The 14,204-nt window shown below is 43.1% G+C and overlaps 1 protein-coding gene across 3 annotated transcripts in view; it reads right to left on the bottom strand.

The window, feature by feature from the left end:
* The window catches only part of OSBPL2 (oxysterol binding protein like 2), an 81,294-nt gene that overhangs the window by 32,902 nt on the left and 34,188 nt on the right, over positions 1-14,204 (bottom strand). For 2 of the 3 annotated variants that reach the window (XM_082226217.1, XM_082226218.1), the window contains one exon: positions 11,420-11,556. In XM_082226217.1, the coding sequence (XP_082082343.1) occupies positions 11,420-11,456 (37 nt within the window). In that variant the 5' untranslated portion in view covers positions 11,457-11,556. Of the gene's footprint in view, positions 1-3,648; positions 3,775-11,419; positions 11,557-14,204 lie in introns of those variants that run through there. The other variant, XM_082226216.1, reaches the window with a different exon arrangement.

The following is a 14,204-nucleotide window of genomic DNA, read 5'->3' as shown; positions in this document are numbered from 1 at the left end:
ACGTACTACATGGGTAAAATAAAATTTAAAGGTCTATCTTCCTTTTTTAGTGTGTGTCATATATGCTGGTGGTAGCCGGTTAAGATAATGGAACCAGGGCCCTACTCTTGACAATATCAATACTAAAGATGGATCTAACCGACAAAATATTGTCTGAATACTGATTTTTTTAAAAAAGTGTTTTTTTATATTTGTCTTGTTACTTCAGGATCACAAAGCTTACTTTTTCCTTTTCCTTCACCTCTATTTAACTTACAAGAGGGAAAATAACCGTATACTGAAACAGAGGAAACAGAGGTAACAGGTGGTGTGATCCTGTTCTATTATTTCTTGGTGTAACTGCTAAAGGTGATGTCACTCATTAATCCACACTGCTGAATCAGAGCATTCCCATAAGTGTAATTACCTAATGATAATCAGATCCCAAGGTGTCATAACACCTAATTTGGGAACAATAATAGTAGTGTTCATGGGGAGCTTGGGTGATTAATCTGAAGAGCTACTTTTAGCACATGTGTCAAACACATGAGAGGCACTCTCAAATGTGCTGTACAAAACAATAGCAAGTCTTTAACTGCCGATTCAAACAAGATACAAAGTTAAGAAGAAATGTTAAAAGCTGTACATGCTTGTGAAGATAGGATCAAACAACTAAGAAAGAGCTGTAAGAATGATCTGTAAGCTTTTACTAGGACTTTAGATCCTGGGCATCATAAAAAATTGGCGCAATGTTGTCAAATATCCTTTTAATAAAACTTCTAGAAGGGTAGGTGTGTTATTCTGTTGCAACAACAGTCTTGTGGCACCTAAAAATCTAACAAATTTAATATGGCAAGGGTCATCCACAGGCACAAGTTTGCCCTTTACCTCCTATTGTGCTGGAGAAAGGAGTTTAAAAATATTCCCACAAAAATCCACATTGTCCCACCTACACTGAACATGCCTTCTTAAACCATGCTGACATTTAACTGGACCTGAGCATTATATGCCCACCCTTCCACCTATTATTTCATTTTTATTTTAGAAAATTTATACACTGCTTGATTACAGTAAAACTTCTAAGTGGTTTACAAAAAATATTAAAATTATAAAAAACCCAATTTAAAACATTTGAAAATAACTAAAATTAACAGTAAAAAATATTCAAAAATGACTGTATATGTTTCTGGATAGGTTTTCCTAAACAAAAAGTTTCCAAAAAGTTTGCCTAACGAAAAACCAGGCACTGGGAAGAGTATAGCGAAGGCACCTGCCCGATGGCAGGAAATTTCAAAGTGTAGGTGCTGCCATACTTTCTTTGAACTGTGGAATGAGTATTATGTGGCAGCTGTAACAGCACCAGCTCTGCAGATGAAAGCAGTCAACTGGGCACATATTGGGTAAGGTGAACACACAAGTATACGGTTCCTAAGCCATTAGGAATACCTACATACCAACAGTTACCACTCTGAACTTGATCTGGTAACAAATCAGCAAGTGGTACAGCTCTCAGGAGCAGAGGTGATATATGCTGATTGGGTCTCACTCTTGTCAGCAATTGCGCTGCACCATCCTGTATTAACTGTAGTTTCCAGGTGTAGCATAAGGGAAGCTCCACAGAAAGTGCACTGCAGTAATTCAATCTTGAAGTCACCAGGTTCCTGAACTACTGTGGCCATGCCCTCCCGGTCCTGGAAAGGCTGAAGTTATTGTACCAAGCACAGCTGGTAAAAAGCACTTCTAGCCACTGGTTACTTGGGTCTCCAGTGACATAGCTAGATTCTGAAGCACGCCGAAGCATGCCTGCTCCTTCAGGGAGAATGCAAGCCCACCCAAAACAACAAATTGACCAGTTTTTCAGACATAGGAACTACTTGTCCACAGTGCCTCCAGGATTCAAGCTAGGCTTATTTCCCCCTCACCCATCCCACCACTGCATCTCAGGTACAGTGGTACCTTGGGTTACAGACACTTCAGGTTACAGACTCTGCTAACCCAGAAATAGTACCTCAGGTTAAGAACTTTCCTTCAGGATGAAAACAGAAATCATGTGGTGGCAGCATGGCGGCAGCAGGAGGCCCCTTAGCTAAAGTGGTACCTCAGGTTAAGAACAGTTTCAGGTTAAGAATGGACCTCCGAACGAATTAAGTTCTTAACCCAAGGTACCACTGTAATGGTCAAGCGGCCTCTCCTGATTCAGATGTTATAGTGAAACAAATCAAGAGTGTCACCAGCATACTGATAGCATCTTGCCCTAAAACACCTAATGACTATATACTATATAGACATTAATTAGCACTGGAGATAAAATAGTGCTTTGCAGGACCCCATGACATAATTACCGGGGGGTGGGGGCAGCAAAAAGAACTCTCCTAATGCTACTCTCTGGACCTGGACCAGATTCACTATAGCACAGTGCCCCCAATTCCTATTCTATGGAGCTGGTCCAGGAAGATGTATGATTATAAATTTTGTAAACTAGAGTATTATTATTATACATAATAATAACTAAATAAATATACAGACATTTAATACACTGGCCTCAAAGCCTGGCAACCACCATTGACAGTGCTACCATAATAAACTTTTGTAAACTAGCGCCCACATTATCAGATATTTATTTAGTTATTACTATGTATAATGCATCCACACTTCAATTTAAAAGTTGGTAAACATATTTCATACCAAAACTCTAGTCCATGGGCATAGCCAAGGGAGGCGGGGGGGAAACTGCCCCCCAAATCAAATAAATAAAAATACTTGACCAAATGCATCACAGATAACTCAGTTCTGCCCCACCCCCCAAATAAATCCTGGCTACACTCATGCTCTAATCAGGTGAGCTCAAGATGAATGAGTAAATTGGCAGCAGCTACATAAACTTAGCTAACTGAAAATAATCAGACAAAATGCCAGTTACCAATAACTACCGACTTAGCCAAGATGAGTTATTTTTACACCAAAGCAGGATAGAGCCCAAATTTCAAAAACAAACTTTGGATATTACAGTTTGTTTTTCATTTTGTTGAAGGTTTTAATTCCAAAGCTGACTTATACTGAACTGTAAAAAAGAAAGGTATGTACACACCATATACTTAAGCACATTTTACCCCCGAATAATTTTTGGCACTATGGCATACCTTTCACAAATATAAAATCCTCAGCACCGTCAACAAACTACAGGTCCCAGGATTTGAAGAGTGTGCGTTTTAAATGTATGGCATGTACACAAAACAGTGAGGAAAGACTGTGAGCATGATGAAAAAGTCAGGCTATTTCATAGATAGAAACCTTAGAGCAGATTTTTTTAAAAAAGAAACACATACAGACATCACATTAAAAAAAAAAAAATCTGAATCCATGGAATATGCAAACTGGAAAATGCTGGTCACTTGCAATTCCCAAAGCACTAGCTGGGCCTACTTAGGAAAGAGCACTGCTACTTATCTTAAGTTGGCACTATTGTTACACCTCTTCAGGAATATTTTGGGAGACTAGATAGAGAAAACAGAGCAGAAACAGTTTTGTTTCTTGAGAGGCTTATCAACCAGGACTAGGAGGACATTATTTAACTCCTTAACTCCATAATACAAAGATACAAGAAAAGTTTAATAGTTTTTAAGAATGGATGAACTTCACCATAAGAGAAAGAGAGAAAAGGTGACTTACTAGCAAATTTGTTTTTAGATGTCTTCTTCCTCTTCCACATCCTGTAAAATAAACCTAGCTCCTCCTGACTAATCTCCACCTCCTTGAAATCCCAGAGGCAAACTACAGCCTGCGTCAGAATACAAAAGGAATAAGGCCGCCCTTTTTACACGTAACCATTTACATAAGTGTCAGGTAAGCAGGTCAGTAAGATGGAGGCTGAATCATAGAAAATCAAACCAGGAATCTTTAGAACAGGGCAACTAAGAAGGAAACCATATAGAAGAATCACCGCAGTGAAAGGTGAATCCTTCATAGGCTGTTTGTCTCAAGTCACAACACACTGAAGAGAAATATTTTTCAACAGATAAAATGTTAAAATCTTCCACACACAATATGCCTTCTACTAATTATAATGCAATACATTTGGAATGCAAAATATGTAGAAGCCTACAAGTCACCAACAGAAGGATCTAGCCTTGAAAAATGTGGCATAACAGGAAACAAAAAAAAAAAAAAAAGGTATGGTGCCATTTGGCTATATAGGTTATATACTTGAGTTTCTAACACTGGCTACAGCTACCCCTCACAATAACCAATACCAAGGTTCTATTGATTTTTTGAAATGCTTTATTGAAATTAAAAGGAAACAACAAACAAAAGATTTTTCCAGAAAAAAGAAAAGAAAATGGTAATATTTGTTTCATCGTATCACAATAAGTTCTTCTTGCATTTCTAACGACTTCCCATCACCCCATCTTGCCACCACTTAATCTATCTAGGGCATTGTTTGTTTTCATTTTCTTTTGTTAATTTTCATCAGTAATATATTCTCTTATAATTATCCATCATACCACAGAAGTCATATTATTACAATAGTCCTTAAGATATTTTTGTACATGTCCCATTTTCTAATAAATGTTTGATCGATGTGACCTCTCAGTTTCTATGTCATTTTTGCCAACTTGGCGTATTCTAGCAGTTTACTTTGCCACCCCAGTTTAGTCGGAATTTTCTCTCCTTTCCAATTCTTACAGATTAGGTTCATATTGATAGGACCCCTAAGGCTTTCCAGTTCTGTAGGCCAAACACACTCAGTTTAATCAGCTTTTTCATGTTACACAGCTTTTTAGACATAGGACGCTGCATTATACCAAGTCAGAGCCTTTGCAAACTACTTCAGTCTTGTCAGTCTGCCTATGCAGCACACTCTCCAGGCTTTCAAATGGAAGTCTTTCCCCAGCCCTACCTGGAAATGCCAAGGACTGAACCTAGGACCTTCAGCATTCAAAGCCGATGCTCCACTACTTTGACAAATTATGACCCCAACCCTTAAGTAGTATTTTAACTCTGAAGTCTTTCTCAACTTGAAAGGTCCTTCTTGAAACATGGCACTCAAAAGCTAACTCAGACCTTCAAGCATTGTACAGAATTGTATCAACCTGTAATACCACATGCCAACTCATGTGGGGTTGTTATTAACTACAACCCCACAAATATCTGGTCAATTACTAGCTATTTAATCATCATCTTCCATCTTATATACATGGCTCCTCTACATCCCCGTTCAATGCCATTTTATTCCTAAATCGTAAGCCAGAACTAAATGGTACAACTCAGCAATCTGATGTTAAGAGGAATCACTGGTGAATTACGGTGCCAGCCATAAGATGGCACTAGGGGAACAATGCCCTATAAAAAAAGTCAGAGTGGCATTTCACTTGAGTTAATAGATCTTAGCCTCATGGACCATCTCATTCTCTCATATATGTTGTTTAGTCGTTTAGGACTCTTCGTGACCCCATGGACCAGAGCACGCCAGGCACTCCTGTCTTCCACTGCCTCCCGCAGTTTGGTCAATATATATATAGTAACTGATCAGTTTATATCAGAGTTCTCAAAGCACAGCTAGGGCTTAGCTAATATTGTGCAGTTGGTACACAGAAAGACACGAACAGAATTGTGTATAAAAGCAAAGGAGAGGTGTCAAATAAATGAATTCAACGTAACAAAATAAATAAATAGAAGCTTCCATATCTCTCATGGTTGCCTCATGCAACAAACAAACCAGGATCTAGAGACACTTGACCTGAAATGTTTAGTGAGTCAACCATCAAAGATTAACTCATCTCCTCAGTAATAGCTCCAACCAGTTAGAAACCAGGTAGAAACTAATCTCCACCTAGAAACTCAAGCACAAAATGTGTTCCATAAGCAACTGGGTGCCTCCCTGCTTGCTTTTATACACAATGCCATTCCCTTATAGGCAATATTAGGAAGAGCTGCCACAACATAAAACTGAGCCTCATGAAAAGTGAAATCGCGTATATTTGAAACACCATTGGAAAAGCTTGCAAACACCCCGTTCTGCCCCCTTTTGAGACATTTTTGGGTCACTTCCGAGTTTGGCGCAATGTGTGTTTGTGCGGTTGTGCACATATCAGGCACACCTAAAATGGCTGCTACCTGTAACAGAGAAACAAAAGTGTGGAAAGGTTGTATGAAGGGCTGTTTTCAGAGTCAAGGAGAAGGTCTGTTAGGGGAGAATGCAAAAAGTACAGAACCATGAGAACTGTAAGGTAAAGGTAAAGGGACCCCTGACCATTAGGGTCCAGTTGTGACCGACTCTGGGGTTGCGGCGCTCATCTCGCTTTATTGGCCGAGGGAGCCGGCATACAGCTTCTGGGTCATGTAGCCAGCATGACTAAGCCACTTCTGGCAAACCAGAGCAGCGCACGGAAACGCCATTTACCATCCCGTCGGAGCGGTACCTATTTATCTACTTGCACTTTGATGTACTTTCAAACTGCTAAGTTGGCAGGAGCAGGGACCAAGCAACGGGAGTTCACCCCGTCACACAGATTCGAACTGCCGACCTCCTGATTGGCAAGTCCTAGGCTCTGTGGTTTAACCCACAGCGCCACCCGCGTCCCTGTGAGAACAGTAGTGTTCTCCTAAAAAGCATTATCATGGGAGTCTTTTAGGTTGTGACAGAGACAGTATCAGAAAAAGGTAGCCCACTCTTTAGCCAAAAAGACTTCCAGAACCATTTTTTTTTAAAGACATGAAAAGTCCTTCCCAGCAATTAAAAAAAACCATGATAAAGAAAGGAAATGGATTGATAAGTAAAGAAAGAAATTAGGTACACAGGTATAAATTCTTAGTTACAAGTTCTGCCAATGACAAGATGGGGTGGAAAAATTCATGGATAATATGCGACAACGGCTGCTGGTCTCTTAGCCCCACCTATGGAGTAGCCCTGCATCCGCTCCGCTATGGCTTCTGAGCAGAGCTGGTGATGACCCTGCATGCCTTCTATTCCTTTGTGATGACTTTGTGCAGAAATGATCCTCTGAATTATTTGATTTGTGCAACCTGGCCCTACAGAATTTGACCCACCTCTCATATATACCCACATCTGTTCCTGTTAATCAAAATCAACCAAGGAGACTGTTTATTATCTATTCTATAAATTATGGTAGATTTGATGTCTGTTATTATTTCATGTATTGCAAACTGCTCAGAATGCTCCATTCTGAAGCACTATACAAGTTTAGAATTAATTACACCTTTCCCTCCAAACCTCATAACTGGTTTTAACTTTAACTCATGGTGGGACAGGGATTTATTTATTTAGCTTTCAAGGAGATGAACTAATAAAGTATTTGATGCAGCTGGTGGCTAAATGCTGAGGCTATCAATCAATCTCAACTTTACCAGAAACTTACTAGATGACATTAGGTAAACTGGTCCCTCAGATCCCCACTTCCAATCTGTAATTTGATGATTTAATCGTTTTTTTAAAAGATTTTCTTGGTCTACAAAAATACGTGCATTGTCTCTTTTGACATAATACTGACCTACCTTGTAACAGTTGGTGTTAAGTATTACAAGATAAAACAAAGCAAGACACTATATAACATTTTATGGAACTACAACCTATCCTTAAAACTTGAACTTTATTCTAGTGTTCTGTGAAAAGAATTATTGTTAGTGTTGATAGCAATTAAAATTCCACTGGCTCGAGGAATCTAACACCTAATGCAACCTACAATGCTGCCAAGAGTGTAAAATAAGGTTACATGTCATTCGTAGGTTCTTGAAGCAGAGCAAGATCAGTGGCTCACTTATTTTAGGAGATGAATACAATTAACAGAGCCGCCTGCTGGCAATAAGTGTGGTGGAATTTGTTGGCGACTGCCAGAATTACGTAAGTTGAAATGGAAGCAAATTTACTGAAAGTCAGAGACAATTCCTTGATGCTGCTTTTATGGCTGCAAACTACACTCTTTACTGGAGTAAGACTCATTAACCTCAACTTCTGAGTACCTACTTCTGAGTAGACATGCCTAGGACTCTGGAGTAACAAACATGCCCAAAAGCCGTTTATTAGCAATCCTTTGGCTTGTAGTAAGTTGACTTTGTATTCATCCAAAATAACCAAAACATTCGACATAAAAGGGAGTGTAACCACATCAAGAGCAGGCAATCTCCCATCCACCAAAGTGGATCTTTACAAACAATATGTGGACTGGTATGGTTATGTCCCCCTCTGAATTCCCTGAAGCATAATTACTTATGTCAACAACTACAGTAAGAGTTGCTTTTTTACATGTAAACTTTTATTTACAGAAATAGTCTCACGAAGAAATAGTCAATGGAATATGGGGCGGGGGGGGAGAGAAGAGCAGAGGGAGGAACAAGACAGACCCTGACAACCACTATGTTTGGCAGGTGACAAGAACCACTGCTTCATGGTTTAAAGTCTAGAGGACAAAAATATCTGCAACTAGGAATTTCCCAAAAAACACAAGCAATGTATTTCCAATCCAAAAAAAATATGTTTGCCTTTTTTCTAGTAGTAAACATGTATATAATGCAAATTTGCTGATAGGCGTAGCCAGGATTCATGGGGGGGGGGAACAGTGGCGTAGCGTGGGGGGTGCCAGGGGTGCCGGCCGCACCGGGCGCAACATTGGGGGGGGCGTTTGGCCGGCCCTTCGCAAGACGAAAGTCCATAGGGAAATCTCCGGGACAGCGGGGAAGCGCAGCGCGTCTTCCCCACTGTCCTCGGACCTCCTCCAAAGGCTGGCGGTGGGGCGGAGAGACCTCCTCCCGCCGCCAGCCTTCGGAAGGCTGCTCCGAAGCCTGGCGGTGGGGCGGAGAGACCTCCTCCCGCCGCCAGCCTTCGGAAGGCTGCTCCGAAGCCTGGCGGTGGGGCGGAGAGACCTCCTCCCGCCGCCAGGCTTCGGAAGGATGCTCCGAAGGCTGGCGGCGGGGAGGAGGGCTCTCCGCCCCACCACCAGGCTTCGGAAGGCTGCTCCGAAGCCTGGCGGCGGGAGGAGGGCTCTCCGCCCCACTGCCAGCCTTCGGAAGGCTGCTCCAAAGCCTGGCGGCGGGAGGAGGTCTCTCCGCCCCACCGCCAGCCTTCGGAAGGCTCCTCCAAAGCCTGGCGGTGGGGCGGAGAGACCTCCGCCCACCGCCAGGCTTCGGAAGGCTGCTCCGAAGCCTGGCGGTGGGGTGGAGAGACCTTCTCCCCGCGCCAGCCTTCGGATGGCTGTCCTGAAGACTTGTGGTGGGAGCAGTGGAGTAGCGTGGGGGGTGCACCTGGCGCAACATCTGGGGGGGGCGCGGAAGAGACTCGAGTGCTAAAATCCACGGGTTAGGGGGCGCAAATAACTTGCCTTGCCCCGGGTGCTGAGAACCCACGCTACGCCACTGGGGGGGAAGGCTTTATGTTGGGGGGGCCAGAACTGAGATATATGTGATGCAATTGGTCAGTTACTTAAGTATTTCTATTTACAGTCATACCTCAGGTTGAAGTAGCTTTGGGTTGAGCGTTTTCAGGTTACGCTCCGAGGCAACCTGGAAGTAACAGAACGCCAGAGGTACCACTTCCGGGTTTTGCCGCTCGCACATGCACAGATGCTCAAAATGACATCACGTGCACCACTGTATTTGCTTGATGGGGGCGGGCTGACCTCAATGCCCACACCCATAAGTTTGCTCTAGTTCTTAGACAGTAAGTTTCTAGTAAATTGATCAAGTCCACGCCTTTCCCTCCGTTTCCAAACAGTTTTGGAAACTCCAGCTCCCTGTTTTTCCAGTTGTGTCTGCTCCTTCTAAAACAATACTCTTATCTAATACCTACTTATCTTCCTTTTATGAGTCACCACCCTGATCAGATGGCCATTACAACTCAGTTTTCCATTTTGGTAGAAAGGAAAAGTCAGGAAAATAGCCAAATTGAAAATGTTTTATTAGAATGGTTGAATACATTTCTGTTTCTTTCTGTAAATGATAAATGGGGCCTGCAGCTCCATCTCCCATCAGCCCTGACTACTGGAAATGCTGGATGGGGCTGATGAAGTCTGATAACAGCTTGAGAGACACAGTTTCCCAACCCTGTGGGAATGTCTACCCCAGTGTTTCCCAACCTTTTTTGGGCAAAGGCACACTTGTTCCATGAAAAAAATCTCGAGGCACACCACCATGCCAGATGGGGAAAGGTCACTTTTTACTTATGTAAAAAAAAATTTAAAAAATAGTAACAGCATAGAAGGTAATGGTTAGGCTAGCATCCCTCTTCCAAATATGCTAGGTTTTTATTTGCAGGGACTGTTCTACATGGGAAAGCATTCAGCACTGTCATTCTCCCATCTGCCATCTGAATTGGTACTATTCTGGGTCAACTTACTCTGCTGCATGTGTAGATGAAAATGGCACCAAGTGTGGGGGAGGGGGCAGAACAGGTTTCAGATACAGGATATTAAGCATACACGTACTTCAGATTGAACTGGTTGCTTGCTTTGCAAGTTTTCATTTCCCAAATGACTGCCTTGGCAAGCGCAATACCTACCAGGCTCAACGCCGGTCTCGCGCTGCCGCTTCCCGCGCTCTCAAGGACCCGGGAGGAGGAAGGCGTGAAGGGAATCCCGAAGGCGCGAAAACCTCGCGCATGCGCAGGCCTTCCGCCTGCGACAGCCCAGTAGGCCGGCCGAAGCGAGCGGCAATGGGGTGTGGGAGGGAGCTCGCTCGCCGCCCCGCGTGTGCCTATGTGGGGCACGTTACAGCCCCGTGACGTCAGCGCCACGCAGGCAGCCAGGCAGGCAGACGGCGAGAGCCCCGCGCTGGGCGGCCTCTCCTCGCCACCGCCGCCCCGCCTCTTGCCGCCCGACTCGCCCGCCTCCCTCCCACGGCACACCAGGCAACGTCTCGCGGCACACTAGTGTGCCGCGGAACACCAGTTGGGAAACACTGGTCTACCCTCACCAGAATTCACATTTCAAGGTTCCAACCTACAATGTTCTTCCTCATGAACTGTAAGCTGTAAGAATCTCAACCAATACAATTCACTCTTATGCCTTCATTTTTAACTTTTCCTCTCTGACTGACTATTGATTCCACTGTGGAAACAACTTGGTTTTTTTACTGGGGAGAATTGATTTTTGGAGTGAGGGTGGGAGAGGGGATTGAAATACTGTACGTATAAGCAACACTTACTTTGGAAAACCTAAACTTATTTTACTGCCTTAACCATAAAAAGATGCATTTTAACTTACAATAACCTAAGACACAATATTAGGCTATGTAGCATATTCATGAAATGCACAGAGCAATCCTATGCACATTTACTATTAAGCAAGCTTGGATATTTAAGATAAAGCCACAAAAGTATAGAGATCTATTATTCAAAACAGACCGGATTCCTTCTCAAACTTTCCCCAAATTATTTAATATAGTAAAGTATAATTTCCTTTAAAAAGACAGAAATGCACCATTCTCTACTCACCTGTGACGGCATCATAGAATTCTTCTTCACTATTCATTGTAATTTTTCTTCTGCACCAGCAGGTTACTTTCCTCTAACGCATGTTGCTCTTGGTGAGAGATAACTTTTATATGAAAAATGAAATCCGTCCAGATAATCTGTTTGGAAAGGGGAGAAATATAGTGTTTCAACTTCTATTTACATCGGATAATTCAATGGACCAATGGACCAAGCCCACCATTCCCGACAAGTGAATATTAAGCACCCAAAGGCCTATGTTTGGATGCAACAGCATATAGCAAAAGGGGAAATATCTATAAAAAAAATTGTACAGTAGCACCTTAGAGACCAACTAAGTTTGTTCTTGGTATAAACTTTCATGTGCATGCACACTTCTTCAGATACGAAAGAAGATGGTCTCTAAGGTGCTACTGGACAATATATATATATTGAAATATATATATATATATATTTCAGCTGTGTCAGACCAACACAACTACCTACCTGAAGCAAAAGGGGAAGGGGAGAAAAACCTGTTTCGCTTTTAAAAAAACATGTGGCACACTGTAGTGATTCTTTTCATGTACAATGCCATTGGGATATTATTTAAAATATGTATAATCCTCATTCCATATTTAAAGCAACTTACAATAAAATAATCATAACATTCCCTCAAGACAATTATTTCTATCTAGCATGAATGCTGAGGCTCTTTACACCAATATCCCCACATAGATGGGCTATTATAACCCGTCAGACAGTGATCCCTGAAGGTGCAAGGTATCACAGAATCATGGAATCGTAGCATTAGAAGAAACCCTGAGGATCATCTAGTCTAACCCCTGCAATGCAGGAATCTCAACTAAAGCATCCATGACAGATGACCATCCATTGTTTTCTAAATAAGTCAATAACTGTCCCGGCAAACTGGAGTCCTGCTGAGCTTCACACCTGTTCCCTAATACAGTCATACCTTGGGTTACAGATGCTTCAGGTTGCATTTTTTCAGGTTATGGACCCGCCGAAACCCAGAAGTACTGGAACAGGTTACTTCTGGGTTTCGAGGGTTGCGCATGCACAGAAGCGCAAAATTGCACTTTGCACGTGCGCATGAGCAGAAGAACGTGCACAGACATGCCGCTGTGGGTTGCAAATGCTGCGGGCTGCGAACACACATCCTGCACAGATTACTTTCGCAACCCGAGCGTCCACTGTACAGCCAAAATGAACAAAAAGGTATATTTCTCCCTCCTCTGATTTTACACACACACACACACACACACACACACACACACCTCTGAAATTCCCCTACTTCCCTTGAAGCCAAAAGTCACATGGCACAGCAGCAGCATTTATCTCACAACCTCTCAGAAGCCTCATAATTAAACCATTTCATTGTTTCTTCCTTGTGTTATATATTCTTTTGATAACATTCATTTTCTCAAAAAATTCCAACTTGTCTCTGTCATCCTCCGAATGACAGCACTCTGGTAACCAGGCTATACAAAATGTTACACAAGCTTGACTCCAATGCATTTCGATGGTTTGGACCAGCTCTTCTGAAGCAAGAACATCCTGTGTCACACTAGGAAGTGCTTTCCCAGCACAACATTTTAGCCAAGTTCTCTCAATGTTAAGAAGGGCTTATTGCCCAAACACAGAAAAGTACCGTATTTTTCGCCCCATAGGACGCACCGGCCCATAGGACGCATCAAGTTTTTTGGGGGGGGAAATAAAGGGGGGGGAAATTATTTTCCCCCAGGCGCTTGTGGGGCAGGCAGCGGGGAGAAGCACTCTTCTCCCCGTCTCCCACCTTCAGATCAGGTCCAGGGACAGCGGGGAGACGCGCTGCGTTTCCCTGCTGTCCCTGGAGCTTGTGGGGCAGGCAGCGGGGAGAAGTGCTCTTCTCCCCGTCTCCCACCTTCAGATCAGGTCCGGGGACAGCGGGGAGACGCGCTGCGTTTCCCTGCTGTCCCTGGAGCTTGTGGGGCAGGCAGCGGGGAGAAGCGCCCTTCTCCCCGCCGTCAGCCTCCAAACCACTTCGGGAGACAGCGGGATGGCGGCGTTCCGCCTCCCTCTGTCCCCCGACCTTGTGGGGCTGGCGCTGGGGCTCTCCTGAAGCCTGGAGAGCGAGAGGGGTCGGTGCGCACTGACCCCTCTCGCTCTCCAGGCTTCAGCGAAAGCCTGCATTCGCCCCATAGGACGCACACAGATTTCCCCTTCATTTTTGGAGGGGAAAAAGTGCGTCCTATAGGGCGAAATATACGGTAGTCAGAAGACTTGTTCAGAGATACATGTACCAAGCAAGCATGGCAACAAGCATCTTGAAGATAGGCAGCCACCTGTAGCAGACTTTGCTGTGTTTATTTTTCCATAGAAGATAGCCCAATACCACGGTGATGACAGATTGTGCTAATTTATTCAGACTTCACTGACTTCTTCTTACAAGATCATAATCTGTCTTTCACAAGACGAAACTGCTCAATTTTTGGCAGCAAACTGGATTGCTCAAGACATTTTACTACAAAAAGGTTCAATATCTGGAAAAATAAACAGTATACTGTAATTACTACTGCTTTAAGAGAAGTCAATTTGCTGCTTTTCATACTTGCAGGCTCAATGTTTCCTTTTCAAAATCAGAAGGGAAAGCCCAAAAATAATGAAAGGCAGCAAACTGACAGGCAGCAAAATATACTTTACACAGTAAAAAGCTGCAAATATTATCTTTAAAATGTAAGAAACAAACAAACTGAATTACAAAGGTACAAAACATAAAAGTCTCGGTTCAGATAACTGTATGCTTCTG

Source organism: Podarcis vaucheri (genome assembly GCF_965113315.1).
Source record: "Podarcis vaucheri genome assembly, chromosome: 6".
Lineage (NCBI taxonomy): Eukaryota > Metazoa > Chordata > Lepidosauria > Squamata > Lacertidae > Podarcis > Podarcis vaucheri.
This window is presented reverse-complemented; position numbering and strand designations above follow the sequence as displayed.